Source organism: Argiope bruennichi, chromosome 10 (assembly GCF_947563725.1).
Source record: "Argiope bruennichi chromosome 10, qqArgBrue1.1, whole genome shotgun sequence".
Lineage (NCBI taxonomy): Eukaryota > Metazoa > Arthropoda > Arachnida > Araneae > Araneidae > Argiope > Argiope bruennichi.
The window spans coordinates 114391380-114409312 of NC_079160.1; the positions used below are offsets into that span (position 1 = coordinate 114391380).

The window sequence follows — 17933 nt, forward strand, 5'->3', positions numbered from 1 at the left end:
TTTTTCTGAAACAGTTATTCTAACTTCAAAGTATCCACAAATTTCTAATAACAAATAATTTATCGTTAAAATAATTCATTTGCCTTTCGAATCGTTGATTTCAAATCACAGTCTTGTCATGGACGCCACGTCGTGTACTCGCCTATGGTACACGGGTTCTTTTACTGTGATTGAAAAACTACTCTCCTTGAAAAAAAAATATATATAACATTTATTTCTACGACAAGATAAATTATTCTATATACATATTAAATTTAAATGACTGCATTTCTGAAAGAAAATAGTTCAGAATCTTTTCAGTTGCTGATCACAATGTTGTTCCGTTTTTTAAGTTTTTTTTCCAAGTTCTTTTGTTTTCAATACGGAGTTGAGTTGTTACTCGCTTCGTCGAAGATCGCGAATTCATGCGACAGTGTAAATAATTTTTCACTTTTTGGCGCAAAAAAGCTTTTTCGCAAGCAACCGTACATGTATTGTGTCCCCCCCCCCATTTCTTTAACTACCGGAATGAAACCTGTTTTCCAATGCTCCCCTCCCTCTTTTGAACTCCTAGCAAGGGGTTCTTGCGTTCATCTCTTGGAATTCACAGTTTAGCGTTCTCCGGTTAACGAGTCCAAAAAAAAAAACACTCTGATTTAAGCCTATCGCCGACATAACAGATACAATGTATGTTATATTTCATGTATGTTTGATAATTTGGTTGTAAACTTTATTTTCGTCTCTCTGTCTTATCAATCTGGAGTTCTACTACTCTGCAATTTTTTTTCCCTCCAAATCTCTTCAATTATATTGTTTGAATTTTTGTACTCGTGCTTTTGTTTTGCTTTTAATTTTATAATTTGTATGCAATGGCAATTATATTTTATGTTGCCTGCATTTCTGATATTTTACAGAATAATTTTTTCCCTTTTGATTCTTGTCTTTTCTAGCAATGCATTGTAAAACTTTTGTAAATTCTGCATTAAATAATATACAAAAGAATTTATTTTATAATTTAAAAATATGTTTTCTGATTTTGGTATTTGAGAAATGTTTTTTTATAACTTTGTACAGAACTCATCTTATATTTTATAAAGAGTAATCAGAGGCATTTTGCAACTCTGATATCTGTAATAAAAGTTTCATTATTGCTTATAATCTTTCTGTTTTATTATTCTCATTCAGTTTTAATATTTTAATACCATTTTCCTTTCATTTAGCTTAAAAAAATTAAAATGAAAATATAAAAATATTTAGTGCTTAAAATTTTGTAAATGAATATGATGATTTAAGAAATCTCTTATAATTTTTCTGTAAGAACACATTTGGAACATTTTGGCATGACAACATAATATATTTTATCAGATTTTTATAATTATAAAAATATAAAATTATTTATATTTACAATTCATAATTTCAAATAAAAAAAATAAAATTTTATTTAAATTAAAATGTTTATGTATTAAATTTTTAAAAAACGTTAGTATTATTTAAATATATTTGAAATAATGAGAAAGCAAATTTTACTCTTTGAATTAAAAAAGAAAATATGCTGAAAAATGTAGGCAGCTATACCAGTAGTCTTGGATGGACAAAAGTTGGAAGTAATTTATTGATTTTTTTTAAAAAGAAGGGATGATTAATAGTTATCCTTGGATTACTGATTAATTTTGTTTTTAATAAATGCTTATCAATCATGGTGGTAAACAAATGTAGATTTTCTGTTTTATCTTAGCTACTTGCCTTACTTTTACCATGGTATAACCAAAATAAAGTAATTCCGTGATTAACTTTCTTTTAAGTAAGTGGTCATGTTAAATTTTATCGAAATATTGTTGATTTTTAATTTTAGGAAGGAAGGAATTTTGAGAAAAAGTATTAAATTTTACTATTGTCTCTGTAGACAAACTTTATTTTTATTAATTTAGACTGATGATTTATTTTGTTTTTAGTGATCTTTCTCTGATGTTACCATAATAAAAACTTAAGTATCCATCAAATTTAAAGTACATTCAAGAACAAAGAGTGTATATGTTTTAAAAGGAAGTCCTTACACCTTAAGAAAAAAATGCAGCTGCTGAATAGCTCAAGTTTATCAAAATTAATTTGAAAAATGGCATTTTTTCTTTGCCAGAACTGAATTTCAAAACTATAATTCATTACTGTTATTATTTTATTTTTAAAATGTTTTATTAGACTCAAATAAAATTTAAGGAATGATTGAAATCATTAGAAGTATATTGCCTTAAATTCTTTCCTCAAGAAAAGAAAAAAAAGTTTCAGATCAAATTTTTGTTCTTTTGATAGGATATAGCTCACTTTTTATGTTTTAAGTATTATGTACACAATGCACTTATATTGCATGAATAGATTTGATTATTAATTGAAAAATAGATTGATTTATACATGGAATCTTTAAGTAGCAGATTTATTAAATTCTTAGAAATAACTTGGAAACATGATGTAAATAATACTGGTTTTTATGAACCTGGATTAAGATGATAGTTGAAACCTTTATTATTTATATGTAATTACTGTATTTTTTATTCACTCTTCAAATTGTTACAAAAATAATGTCTAGAATTTATAATTTTTCATTAGCTCATCCTTCAATTAAAAAAAAAAAAGAAGAAATTCTTAAATGAAATACTCAACAAGAGAAAATATGAAGAAAAACAGCAGCTTTAGTTAATATAGTGCTTTATACTTCATTGTTTCTCAAAAACACTTTTTAAAATGATTTCAAATGTTTTTCTTTAAAATTCCTCAAAGAAAGATAAATTTCTTTTAGTTTTCTAAATTATTATACTAAATTCATAGGTTCAAGTAATTGATCACTAAAATTTTTTTTAAAATATTAATAATCAATAAATTAAGGTTGACCTTTATTTCACTTTAAAAAATAGGGGAGGGGAGGGGGACATAATCGTACTTTCCTAATTTACAGCCATGATATAGTACTAAGACATTTTACTGTCATTTTTTCAGGAAGTTTCATTGAAGTTTGAAATATTTAAGAAAACAAAAATCATTCCTATTTTTAAAGTTTGAATTACAAAACATTTTTAGCTATAAAATATTGTTTTAAATAACTTCATAAAACATGTCGAAAAAAATCTTTCTACTTTTTATGAGTTGGAAATGATAAAGTAATTTAAACATTTTTTATTTCCAAACGCAAAAAAAATATTCATCCTGATGATACTCCTGATTAGAATCTACACTCATATTTCTAAGTTTGCACTTAGCAACATAGTGAATATTACTTATTTTCTCCAGTTAAATTTTTTGCATGCACTCATACACTAGTTCCTGTTAGCAAATTTTGAAGTTCGTTAGGATTACATGATCGTTCTTTCACTCTCCACTTCTGAGTTAGCCCATCCCATGGGGATAAATGTTGGATTGAAATGATAGTATCAGCTAAATGCAATGTAATGAAAATGTGAAACTGTTTAGTAACTTTAATAGAATTTTCATTATAAGAGATGCATTTTTATTTCTAAAAATGTATGTTGCATAATATTGAATTATTAAAATTGTTTCACAGTCTGATAATTTTGATATTTCTTTCACTAATTAAGAAATAAAATAGCACTAGCGCATTCAGTAAGTTTAGATAAATGATGATGATAGGTAAAGCAGCAGAATCGGAGACCAGCTGGTATGTCTAGGTAGAAAAAATTCTAGCCAAACCTATTAAAATTCTCAAAAATAATATAATAAGAATTTTTTTAAAAACAGATTACTGTATTAAAAAAGTTACAACGTTTGTGCCAATCATTGACCCATACCTGATATTTCTGTATGGGCATTTTTGTTGTAAGTTCTGCTGTATTTTGTATTTTTTGTCTTGCTTTTTTATTCATTTTGAAATTTAAATTGAATTCTAAAACACTGAAAGTTTTCATTTATCTGTCAGGTTTTTAGTCTTAGAAGATTTCAGAATTTTTATTATTTTTATGGTTATCTATGTAGTAAAGATTTGGTTTTTATTTTTAAAACTACTAAAACAAATTGTAAACTGAAAAAAAAAAAAAAAACTTATTGGAATGTTGTATCAAATATGTAATACATGAAATGGAGTGCAGCAAAATCCAGTCTCTTTGAAACTGTAAATTTCAAGTTTCTCTATATTTTTGTTGTTGTTTGGCTCTATGACTTTTATCTTACTAGAAACTGGAACCATTTAGTATCATTGTATTCTAAAAAATTTCACCAACAGTTAGATCTTATCACGTTAAATCTAAAATAAAATTAGGGGGGAAATTATTAGCTATTTAATTTCATTATTTCTGTGAAGAATTAAACTATTTGTTTCTAGAGTAACCATTTGCAAGTCAATTTTAAGGACTACTCCATGTTTTAAGTCTCACCACGTAAATCTATTTTGATTTACAATATTTTTAATGTAAAAGATGTTTTAATCTTTCTATATCTTCTACCATGTAAATACTATATTCAAGGGAAATAATAATAACAAATTAATAAAGCCAGTTCTCTTAATGATTCATCTTTATTCATTTAAAAAATAAAGGTTCATTTGTGATCATATACAAAGAAAAAAAATCCTTGATCAAATAATAAGGATTATATCTGAGCTACTACCTTATTTTGTAAGCATTTTAATTCTTAATGGGTTAAATGTTATGTGGCAGATATTTAATATAACAAATGTATATATTTGCAAAAAAGTACAGTTTGAAATTATAAAAAATATATTGTCCATGCAGTTATTTGTTTATTTTTAAATATTTTTCTGAAACAATGTTTTCTTCTACGAAACTTATGTTGATTATTTTTCTTACTGTATTATATTTTTCAGATTAAGTAATAAAAGCAAAAAACAAGAAGGGGATTCTTTTAAGTTTTATTGTGATTAATTTGTATAGAAAGGGTTTCATTAAAACTGAAGGAAATTTAATTGACTAGCTTTTTTACCCCTATTTGCACCTCTTCTTTCTTCTCCTTCTTCTAATATTATTAGACATTAATATTGACAAATTATTGTTAGATTTGGGAATAAAAAACATGCGTTTGTGTTCATTTTCTTGTGTAAATTAGATAAATGTTTTTTTTTAATAAATAATCTTAAAAGAATTTTCCTGGTTGCTTTTATTTGTTGTAAAATAACTTTTCTAATTAAGTTAATAATATATGTCATTCCATGCAGCTGCTTTCAATTGCAATTATATATTTAAAAAAAAAGAATATGTTTATTTTATAAGGTACTATTGTTACTATTATTGATATGTTAATGTATGTAAAGTTTTGATGGTGTAATTTAATTAGTCCTTTTCTCAATATATAAATAAACTGTTCTATAGATTCAATTAATAAGGTTGTGTATTGATAATTTGTGAGCCATAAGTTATTAATATTAAATTCAAACATTCTTTAATTAAACTGCACAGGTTATTTATTTATGAAATGATTTTTTTTTGTCTGACATTCTAATTTAAAGAAAACTGAAATATCTGAAACCCTCATAAACACTCTGTCAAGAATTGTTTTTTTTGGGGGGGGGGGAATGCAAGAATATGCACATGAGTTGTGCTTCTCAAATTAGAGGAATGTATTATGTTAACAACAATATGTTCTTGAAAACCTAAACCATTGTTCAAAATAGATATGAAGAAGGATAGTATTCATCATGTCTTAAGAAAAATTTCTGTAATTTTGATGTTCTCATACTAGATTAATTAGGTAAAACTTAACTTAAAATTTTTTTCATATTGTAAATATGAAAAAAATTTTTAAGGCAGTATAATTATTAAAATACATAAGTAACCTTCAATATTTTAGAGGAAATTCTTTAAGAAGGGAAAGGAACTTGCTTTCTTGAAACAAATGTCTTGATATGTTTAAGTAAAACTACTTGTAAAATTTGTTTAGAAATCGAGAAAAGGCATAAATATTTTTTCTGTATACTTCTCCTTAATTATCTTAATACTTGTTTATTAGTTTTGTATTGTTCAATTTGACAAACCATGCCATTATTGGGTTCTTACTAAATGAACCACACTTTTGATAAATCTTATGTTATTATTTTTTCCAGATCTGTTACTCATAATGCATTATTAAAAATTTTGCACTTAAAACCTTTATGTGAAAGAAGTATCCACCATATCATTTGTTGAGTAAGTTATATTTTTTATTGATTGTAATTATTTTCAATTGTATTATTAAAATAAATTTTTATTTTATATGAATAAAGCCTTTTGTTTAAAGGAACAGTGAATTCTGAATTCATAATAAAAATATTTGTAATGAATTTACATTAATTTTATATTTAAAGTATGGTTAATTTATTGAATATTTCATGTTTGATTGTTTTTGAGTTACTAAGGAAAGTTATTTAGCAGAAAGCAAATGATTAAGAATTAAGGTAGTTATGAAAGTAAAAATAATTTTGATAACAATTCTGCTATCAACTTTTAATGTCACATTTAAATATTTGCTGTAGTTTAAATATTATTTTTAATACATCTAGTTCTTATATTTGCAACCATATAGGCTGACTAACTGAATTGAAAAATTATAATTTAAATTGTAAAAGAATCATTTTTTAATGTCATCCATCTAATTCTGCATTTTAGAATGATCCTGTTAGCATTATAATGGACAGACTTTCCATAGACATATTTTTTTCACTGTAAGATTGAAATCAATATTTAGGATGTTCCAAGGATTCTATCTCAAATTTTATCTTCCTGCTATAAGTAGTTTTACTACTCCAAGTAGAGTTATGTCATTGTAAAAATTATTTTTGGTTTTAGTGAATTCTGAAAAATGACTAAAGTTTGATTAAATCTTGAAATAAAATTTTATAATTTTAGTATTCTCTTTATAAAATTGAAATATTGTATTCTATATATAAAAATATCTTGCATCAGAATGATATATACATTTTTTCTTTCCTTTACATTTTTCCTAATAAAATTTTAAATATTTATTCAGACTAAAAAGTATTAATCAGATTTTATAAGGGGCATCATTCCAGGCAGATTTTAATTGATGTTTCAAACTTTCATAAAATATTTTGAAATTAATTACAGTGATTCTAAAAGCATAGACTGCTGAAATGAGTGGAAGAAATTAATTGACAAATCTTCTCCACTCATTTGATGAAGGCAAAATGAGTACATGGATTGAAATAGGATTGAAAACATTGTAGCAAAATAATATTAGTGGAATTCAATAACATGTAATTTTATCTGAATGATTTGAGACCAGTTCTTTTAAGGTAAAAATAGGTGAAGCAGACAAAACACATGGGTGTTACAAAAAGGTGAAAACTTTGAAGAGTTTAGGAGATTTTTTTCCCCCCTCTTCTTATCTCTAAGCTGTTCGAATCTTTTTTAAAAAATGCTCCTAATTAGATCCTGAAAAAATTAATGCATAAATTTTTTATACACTGATTTTGGGTCGTTTTAGATTATTATTATTATTTTCAATACAAACTTTTTTTCACACCATTAACAGAACTAGTCAAAATTTTATGTAGATAGCACCAAACCAGCAGGAGTCGTTCTCCATGAAACTTTCTTGTGTACTCTCTAATAAATGTAATACCCCAGAGAATGCCTTGCATAGTTATGAAATATTAAACTTTGGTGTGAATTTAGCATTTTTGCTGAATATATCATGACAACCTTGGTGTTGAGTGTTTTGGCAATTTATACCTGACATGACGTTAATACAATCCAAGAATTAAATTTGTGCTTTAGACATGTTTTTCTGAAACAATCAAAGCAAAACATTTGAGACAAAGCTACAGTTCTAATCCCAAAGTAACATGGCAATTTTTATGTATTAAATTCATTGCATTTTCAAATTATTCCATTTACATGTTTCTGAAAGAACAAACTAACAGGCAGTCAACCTCTAATTAGATTTGGAATGTCTACAATCTCGATTTTAAATCTGTATACACAGTTTTATCTGTCTAGTTCTCTCTGTGTTGTACTTAACGTGTTATTTTATACTTGAAAAGGCAGACAGGCAGAATTCCTCTGGACAGATTTTGCTCGAAATTGGAAAGAAAACTACAAATTTGATGTAAAGATCATATGCCAAATCTCATCAATCTAGCCCAAAGTATTTTTCAATTACCCCTGTCACAGACAGATGAACATTTTTCAAAAATGCCTTTATTGAAATCAGGAAGGTCTAAAATGTAGAAATTCATCAAAATTTCGAGTTCGAATTTTTTTGACAATTCTACAGATTTTAGTTCTCATATACAATTACAATTCTTTTATACAAGAAAATAAAGATGCTCTGCTTTTTAAAAATTATAAACTAAATATATCAGAAATTTTCATTCTGATCTATTTAATTTACTATTTTTAAAATTTTTTCTAGCTCTCTACATTTATATATACCGGGTGCGGTATAAATTCGCGCAAACTTCAAAAAATCATAATAAAAAAAAGTAATGCTCTAAAAAAATTGCGGTTTGCTGGAATATGTTCAGAGAGCCTTTGGATTTCGTTATTTCCTTTAAAAAATGTATTTAAAAATCACCGATAGATGGCGCTGACATGGTCATACCGAGATGGTTTATGCAAATCAGGAAAACAGAGCACAGTAACATCATAGTACATTTTATTTTAAAGTAAAATGTGCTCACTATGACCGCCACAACAAGGTATTAAGCAAGTGAGGCGCGTAACCATGCCTATTACAGCTGCGTGTGACATGTCGGCATTGATGCCACTAACGCCAATTGAATGGCATCTTTCAGTTCCATCAAGATGGCACGAGACTTCAGGTATCCCCACAATCAAAAATCTGCTGGAGAAAGATCTGGCGATTGTGAGGGCCACTCATTCTTACATTCTCTGTTTATCACTGTCCTCAGTGAATGTGTCTAGGAGGAACGTCTTAACGGAACTAGCAACGTGGGGCGGGGCACCATCCTGCATGAAGATGACGGAAGATAACGCACGTCTTTGCTGCAAAGCAGGCATAACGTGGTCTCGCAAAAGCCTAAGATAGCGTCCTGCAGTGGCGGAACAGGTTTTCCAACCGGATACAGGACAACGCTCTTCAATAAAGAAAGGGCCTATAATGAAGGACGCAGTGAAACCCCACCAAACAGTCTCATGTTCAGAATGTAGTGGTTTGGTCGGTACGTCACCATGCAATGAAAAGTTGGCTTCATCTGACCACATGATGTTCAGTAACCATTGTGGGTCACGTTCCATTTGTGTCCTTGTCTTTTCTCGCAATCTGCTGGCAACAACTGGTGAAATGCCTCTATCTTGTACGGATGCAGTTTCAAGATTTCGTGCAGAATGCGTCGGATCGACCTTTCCGGAATTCCTGTTATTTTACATGCTTCACGTGCACTGGAACTTCCCGTTGAAATCTCGGCTGCCACATTTCACATGACCCTTTGGACAGCAGAGACGCGGTCAGCGCTGACAGATGGTCTGCCACTTCGTGGACGATCCTCTAATCTTCTCGTTTCCTCAAAACGGCGAACTAAATTCAATATCCCATTCAATGAAATTGGGTTTTTCTTCGCCTTAATTCCTTTCACCGTCCGTAACTGTCGCAATGCTTTAGTCGCGGATTCACCGTTCTTATAGAACAGTTTGATCACTAATGCTCGATCCGGTAGCGATAGCATGCTACTGGCATCGACTGACAGATCCATTTCCAAACTTATGTTTTATAGCTATACTGATTTGCATAAACAATCTCGGTATGACGTGTGAGCGCCATCTATCGGTCATTTTTAAATACATTTTTTTAATGGAAATAACAAAATCCAAAGGCTCTCTGAACATATTCCTGAAAACCGCAATTTTTTTCGAGCATTACTTTTTTTATTATGATTTTTTAAAGTTTGAACGAATTTATGCCGCACCCTGTATATATATATATATAATATTAACTCCTGATTTGAAAAATGTGGAAAGTTTATGGGTATTGAGGACTGTTGATTAATACTGATTCCAGTGGGACTTCTCACCTTCTAACGCTGGTCTTTTTTTTTTTTTTTTTTTTTGCACAGCTCAGCTAAATAAAGTTTGAAATAGTTTTTTCTTTTAAAAATGTAACACCATTTGTAATTATTTTTAATTGTGTAAAAAAACAGTTTTTTTTTCTTCTTAAATGTTGTTTGCTTTTGCAAAATTTATTGTTTTGCTGCAACGAAAGAAATCCATTTTGCTTATAATGTCAAAAAAATGCTGTAAAACACAAGAATTTCAACTATATTTCCTTCATGTTCGTGAATTTTAAAGTTGTGAAATATTGGCATCTCTCAACACAGTTTTATTCTCGATGTTATCTTTATTTGAAAGATTTCATAAAATTTTCTGTATAAACATGGTGAGCTAAATTTCTCTCTGTTTCTTGAGAAAGAATTAATACTTCATTGAACAATTTAATTTTTCCACTTAGTAAACAATGTAATAACATCAATAGAAAATTCAATGTCTTGAGTGCTATTTTCTATGAGTTTCAATTTTATTGATATATTTCAAATTATTGTTCTTACTTAGTTATAGAACGTTAAATTTTAATTCATTTTTGACCAGTTATTCAATGGGATCATTTAATTTATCGATTTAAGAATAATCTTTCCATATTTCTGTTATGTTTCCATTTTATGTTATTATCATCTATTGTTTAATTAAAAAGATTATGATGATTTAGGAGATTAATACCAAATCATCTCTTTTTTTTTATTTAAGATTATGATGATTGAGGAGATTAAGATGATTTGGAAATTAATCCTTTACCTAAAATAAAAATAGACCTTCCATGGCATATTAACTAACTCAATAGATGGTTCTGAGACCCTCCAATTATTTTTACCTTGAATGACGTTAGCAAAAACAGTTTAGGGCGCGGGAAACAAAAATGGGTCAGCATATGTTTAAAAAAAAATTTTTGCCTGCTGCTTTTATGTTCTATCCTTTTTGTTTTCATAATTGGTTATGAGAGTTATTTTATGTTATTGTATTTTTGCTTATTAGTGGTGGTGGTATTCTTTTAATTTATTATTTTGTTTCTTTTCTGTAAAAATGGTGTATCCCTTAGACCTAATTTCAGGGGATTTTCGGGTCACGAGGAGTCAATATTGTTGGACCATTTTAGTCTGGATTCCTCACAGAAAAAATCCCTTATTTTGAATCCTTGCCTGAGGGTGACCCTTGAGAAAGTCTCCGGGTCGGATTCTTATTTTATTTGGTTTAATTTTATACTTTTTTTCCTATTAACTTGGTTTTTAACTATTTTTGGTTCTCTAAATTCATCTGTGTTTTAGTAGCATTTGGTGCATTTTCGCTCTCTAAATACAGTGATGCTTTTTCTGTTCTTTTTTTAGTTTTTAGTTTGATTCAGAAATAATTTTTTCGTTTCGATTCCGAAATTATTTTAATTTTAGATTTTTTCAATAATAGATTTTAATTACATAATGCTTATACTTTTGGTTACTTATATAGTCCCATTCAATACCTCTCCTTTTGGTTTTGCCCATTTTCTCCTTTGTGCTTCTTCGGGCGGAAGTCGTGGATGCATCATACTCTTTATTTTCTGCTTGTGCATTTTCTGCCTTCAAAACTCTCCATCCAAAACATTATGTTCTCACATAATAAAGGGGTTTCCGCTAATTTTATGATGTTGCAAACAAATTATTCTGTTTTTTAATGCATATTCATTGCGAATTGATAAGGGATGATTATTTCTGATTACATGCACTGTTTATACTGATATTTATTTGTGTCAAACTACAATCATTCTCCTTTTATCTGTCATCTAGTTATTAATTGTTCTACAAAAAACTGAAAAGACTAAGACATCTTCTATAAGAGGATGCCCTTTGTCCATTTCTATTTTGAAAAGAAAAATAATGCAGTGTTCATAATTGGGATTAGTTAAAGTTAATTGCAACTACAATACTATTTAATCATTTTAATTCTTCGGTTTTTCATTTTATTTTGCGATTCAGTTTGATAAAATTATGTAGATGACACAGAGAGATTTGATTTTTGTTTGCTAAGTATCTATCAAAACCAGCTACAACAAATATTATTCAAGATATTCGTTTCAATGCAATGATGAAAATTGAATGTTAAAATCTCTGTGGCTTTGGAGGTGATTTGCAAAATTAATCACTTTAGGAGTTAAGTAAATCTAAATAAGTGTCCCCCCTCCCCCCATTTTCTTCATTTTTTTTTTTGAAGTAAAATGTTTGAAGCTGCTTCTGCTCGAAATCAATTCTTACAATAAAAAATTATTCCTATACAGGTTTACAATAATAAGGCAAATTAATCAGCCTTTTCGACAGCCACAGTCACTGAATTAATTACGAAAATTTTTAATTCCCCGAATCCCCATCACCCACCAGTTTCGACATAAATTGCAAAAATATTACATCTTTTACATTCTTTATGGGAAAAGTTCTTCACAAAGTTCCCCAATCACAATATTTTGAACATTTTTATTTCATAGGAATTCTTAATACCCCTAGATGATGTCATCAATAATCATCTGCTCCCTCCTCACCATTTTGAGAAATATTCATTAAACTTAGACGGAGCCTTCAATCTCAACATCTGGGCAGCTTCCGCCAATTAATTTCGTCACTTTAAGTTCAGCTAACTAATCAAAATGCTCTATCATTACTATGTCAGTGTGATGCAGAAATAATAATTTTTAATTTTTAAAACTTTTTACTATCCTTCTCTAAGAAAGCCAAAGTATTTTCATACATTTGATATCTTATTTCATGAGACTTTTCAATTGAAAGCAGATTTCTGATTGCAGTAATTAAGAAAATAAAAACATATGTACTACTTTTTTTGGGAAACCCTGTTAATATATATTATGCTTTACGCAAAATGCTAACGTTTTTTAATGAGCAGTTATCATAATGATTGGTTAGCATAATGAGCAGAGGAAAATGTTATAAAGTTATTGGCTTAACGAGTGATGTTTCGCAAAATTGAGTGACGAGGAGGCACTATGGCGTCATATGCTAGATTCAGTTTGTATGGATCGCTTGTTTGAAGGGAACATTACTGTCTACATGGGGGAGATTTTGACCAGATAGAGTTGTCAAATGCGACTCCGAGAGGTTCGAGCACGTGCCTAGGAAGCCTTAATCGACGAAACTTTGTTTCTAGTAAGATTATGGGGTTAGAGGCGAAGGTAGAAATTTGTGAGTTGGTGAAAGAATATAATCAAAATTGTCCAAGAAATTACAAAAGTGCATTCTGTATCGCAGCAGAAAGCCAGAGGAGAGTTGATTTAGGGAGGAAAAAATAAAATATTTAACAGAGCAACAACTTTCCGCTGAAATGAGGGAAACGTTGAAAGAATAAGTTTAATAGCATCGTACTAGAAGCATCATACTATCTTTTTATAATATAGTCATAGCTGAGTGCGCTATAGTTTAGTTTTGCTATATTAACATGCCATTGTAAAGCAACACTAGGGCTATTTTGGGACAGACCTCGTAATTTTGAACCACGGTCAGATGACGAGGACGACACCTGAGCTGGCACCCCCTCCCCTCACCACGCCAGGAGGACGTTTGGCATGACGGATTTAACGTGCAACAGACCCCCTTACACGACTGTTCTTCGATAATCTGAAACCCTGCGGCTCACAAGCCGAGACCTTTCCACCAGGCCACCGCGGCCTAAGCGCGCTACAGATTCAGTTAATTTGAATACTATATCTCAGGTTTACAAAATTTTGAAGCGTGAGTAAAGAAAAATGTGTAGGGACAATTTTCGTGTAAAAAAGTACATGCATGATAAAAAATAAATAACATTACTATTGATTTGTTTGAATATATATATATATATATATATAATTTTAGAATGGAACGCGTTGTTCTATTTTGCAGAGATACCTGTGAAAAAAAAAAATGGTTTCATTTAACAAGTGTGTCGCTTTACGAATAAGATTCGAGAACGAATTATGCTCGTTAAGTAAGGTTCCAGTGTAATTCATTTCTCAAAATTTCTCTTCATATTCCTAAATCAAACCGAAAAGTCATGTGCTTCCCCAGATTTTTTTTTATAACTAAGCAAATGAATAGTTAATTAATAAAATGAATAATTACCAAATATTTTCCCCATTTTTAAGTATCACTAAATGTAACATTGCATTAATTTAAATTTATTTATTCATTTATTTTTTAGATTTCAAGATTGTGTTGCCACGAACCTGATGACATGCTAATGAGAAAAGCTGATAAATCGTCACATCTTTCGGAATAAATTGGCAACAAAAGAAAGTCTTGACTTTTGAAAGATCCACAATCCCAACTTCCAACATACAACATATCTCAATGGAATCGAGAACTATGAAATAATAAATTCCCCAATACATCTGTTTAGAAGTTTTTAATGATGCTATAATTTTTATTATTTATTAGTGCATATGAGTGACGTTTGTTACTCACATACAAAAAAAGAAAAAAAAAAGGAATTTTTTTGTTATGACCCATGTTATAAACTATTATTCCAAAAATTGCATTCAAAGTTTTCCCTTTTGATTTACCAAATGAAGAAACTTCATTTTTGTCATATATGGACAACAGCATTTAAATTGTAATCACCGTGAAAAATTTTTTAGCAAACTGGAATTAAAGAGACGGCTCGTGCTTGTGCCATACAGAAAGAAGTGTTTTAAAAATGCAATTTTCTTTTTGTGATATTTTCTCAGCTTCCGAATTTAAAGAAACATTTACTGGTGCATGCTAAAGGGAAAACACTTACATTTGACATTTGTGGTACAGAAAATTTTTCAACGGTCACATTTAAAAATTCATTTAATGTCGCATACGAACGAGGAATCCTACCCTTGCAATTTCTGCAACAAAGTCTTTTCTATGATTTCCAAATTCAAAAGGCATTTACGGACGCATACACAAGAGAAACTGTTTAAATGCGAGTTTTGCAAGAAAGCCTTTTCCCAGAATGGGCATTTAAAAGTACATTTGCGTCTGCATACAGGAGAGAAACCGTATACTTGTGACTTTTGTAGCAAACGCTTTTCGAATAATGGCAGTTTCAAAAGACATTTGCGTACACATACGGGAGAGAAACCTTATACATGTGAATTTTGTAACAATCCCTTTTCGGATAAGAGGAATTTGGAACGACATTTACGGACGCATTCACAAGAGGGACTGTTTACTTGCAAATTTTGCAAAAAAGCCTTTACCAGGATTGGGCATTTAAAAGTACATTTACGTCAGCATATGCAAGAGAAACCATATATGTGTGATATTTGTAACAAACCCTTTTCGGATAAGACGAGTTGCAAAAGACATTTGCGTACGCATACGGGCGAGAAACCGTATGCATGTGAATTTTGTAACAAATCCTTTTCGGATCATGTGACTTTCCGAAGACATTTACGTATGCATACGGGGGAGAAACCGTATCCATGCGAATTTTGTAACAAAATGTTTTCGACTAGGGGGAATTTAAAAGTACATTTACGTATGCATACTGGAGAGAAACTGTTTACATGCGAGTTTTGTAAAAAAACCTTTTATCAGAGCCAGAATTTAAGAGTACATTTGCGGATGCATACGGGAGAGAAACCGTATACTTGTGATGTTTGTAATAAATCTTTTTCTTATAAGGAGAATTTCAAAAGACATGTATTGACGCATAGTGGAGAGAAACCATATACATGTGAATTTTGTAACAAATCCTTTTCTGATCAGTGGAGTTTCAAAAGACATTTACGTACGCATACGGGAGGGAAACCGTATGCATGTGAATTTTGTAACAAATCCTTTTCGAATGAGGGGAATTTGAAAAGACATTTACGAACGCATACTGGAGAAAAACCATATACATGTGAATTTTGTAACAAATCCTTTTCGGATAAATGGGTAACCCGAAGTCATTTACGGACGCATACACAAGAGAAACTGTTTACATGCGAGTTTTGCGAGAAAGCTTTTTCCCGGAGCGAGCGTTTAAAAGTACATTTGCGTCTGCATACAGGAGAGAAACCGTATACTTGTGACGTTTGTAATAAACCGTTTTCAGATAAGGGGAGTTGCAACAGACATTTACGTACGCATACGGGAGAGAAACCATATATATGTGAATTTTGTAACAAACCTTTTTCGGAAAATTGGAGTTTGAAAAGACATTTGCGTACGCATACTTGAGAGAAAACGTAAACATGTGAATTTTTAATAATGCATATTCTCAGCAGTCATATTTAAAAACTCATTTGCTGTCGCATACGAAAGATAAACTCCACGTTTGGAGTTTTTGTGACAAACACTTTACAGCGTATACTTTAAAATTACATTTACGATTGCATATGGAAGAGAAATCGTATGTTCTCTAAATTTGCAGTAAAGTGTTTTCTGAGCGGCGTGGATTGAACTTGCATTTAATGATCCATTTGAAAAAGAAATAGTATGCATGTAAAATTTGCAGTGAACCATTTATTCAGCGTTCTGATATAAACGCACATCTGCGGTGCATACGAAAGAGAAACCCTACACATGTGACACATGCAAGAAAGCCTTTCTGCGGTATGCTGATTTTAAGAAACATTTACTGACGGATACGAAAGTGAAATCGCATGCATGTGAGTGTAAATACGGATTTTCTTGTATATCAAATTTAAAAGTACATTTCCGATCGCATACGAAAGAGAAACCGTGCTCATGTGACTTCTGTAATATAATATATTCATTCCATTTCTTTAAGGATACATTTGCCGAAGCATATCATAGAAAATGAATGAAGTATACGCCTCTGGTGTTCAACGCTTGTTAATGGGAGAACTTCACCACATCTTAAAGAGAAAGACTTATAATAATGATTTTTTAACAAGTATGTTTCAGGAAACACAGGCAAAAAAAAAAAAAAAATGCCCTATTATTTCAGTCTAATATATTTCGATAATCTCTTCTAGAAATTCTATTTTTTTATGACAGTACATAATGCATGTTCACTGTTATAATACAGACCAGTTCTTATACTTAAATGAATATTCCAGATTTGCGGTGCTTTTGAAGAAAAGTAAAATCTTGTTTATCAGAAATTATAAATAGCAGTTGAAAATTTAAACAATATAGTTATAAATGTTCAGTAGAAGCACCTCCAAAAGTATGAACAATATCAAGACGATACGATAACTCATCCCATACCCTTTCAGTTTCTCCAATATCACGCTTTGAAAGAAAGTCTGAAGATATGCACGTTTTAAGTTTATGAACATCATTTTTTAACGGGGGGGGGGGCAAACACCTGCAGTTTGTTGTAGTCCTGGAAAAAAATCAAATCAATCATATCTGCTTTGTTTCAGAGCTTCACACTGTGCATGCAAAAATGTGTGGATGAGTTATCGTACTGTTTCTATATGCTTCGTGTTGCCGGACGGACTCGCATTATAACTGTTTTGAATTTAAATTTTCAGTTGTTATTTTTGAATTTCGATAAATAAGAAGATTGTTTTCTATTTACAGACCGGCAAATTTGGAATATTCTTTTAAAATTACCTTGTATTCTGCGAAACATGTAAATGAATATATTTGAATTATTTACTTTAAGGAAAATCAGCTTATCAATGTGAATATATTTTATACACATGCGTTAATATGTTTCCAATAAAAATTTGTATTTTATTGAAAACTATTGCAAATTAAAATACTTTTCTTTTACTATTGTGTGTGCTTATAACTTGTATAAATTTCTTTTGTGACTTTTTGTACCTTCTTAAAGTTTCAGAGCTGAGTTTATTATTAGAAATATAAAATCTAATATGCAGATGTATGACTTTGTACGGATGTGTTTCATTTATGAAATTTATATAATTTTGTCCTGTTTTAAATCTGCATCTTATATTAAACCATTTTGTTTCGAATTGTTCTTGTAAATGTTTCCTGAAATTTCGAATATAAAAGTTTAAAATTTGGAATGTAATGATATGTTTTGTGT

The 17933-nt window shown here is 29.9% G+C and overlaps 1 protein-coding gene across 3 annotated transcripts; it reads left to right on the forward strand.

Annotated features, from left to right (window-relative positions):
- The first annotated feature begins 340 nt into the window (after positions 1–340).
- On the forward strand, positions 341–17653 carry LOC129987959 (oocyte zinc finger protein XlCOF6-like). 3 transcript variants are annotated; one of them, XR_008785618.1, is made up of 4 exons: positions 341–666; positions 6038–6119; positions 14154–16578; positions 16701–17653. XR_008785618.1 is itself a non-coding variant. In XM_056095982.1 (3 exons), the coding sequence occupies exon 3, from the start codon at positions 14711–14713 to the stop codon at positions 16145–16147; it is 1437 nt and encodes a 478-aa protein (XP_055951957.1). In that variant the 5' UTR covers positions 341–666; positions 6038–6119; positions 14154–14710; the 3' UTR covers positions 16148–17653. The 3 variants fall into 3 exon arrangements, 2 of the variants coding, with proteins under 2 accessions (XP_055951957.1, XP_055951958.1); XM_056095982.1 differs by having other exon boundaries at positions 14154–17653; XM_056095983.1 differs by lacking the exon at positions 6038–6119 and having other exon boundaries at positions 14154–17653.
- Positions 17654–17933: the final 280 nt, after the last annotated feature.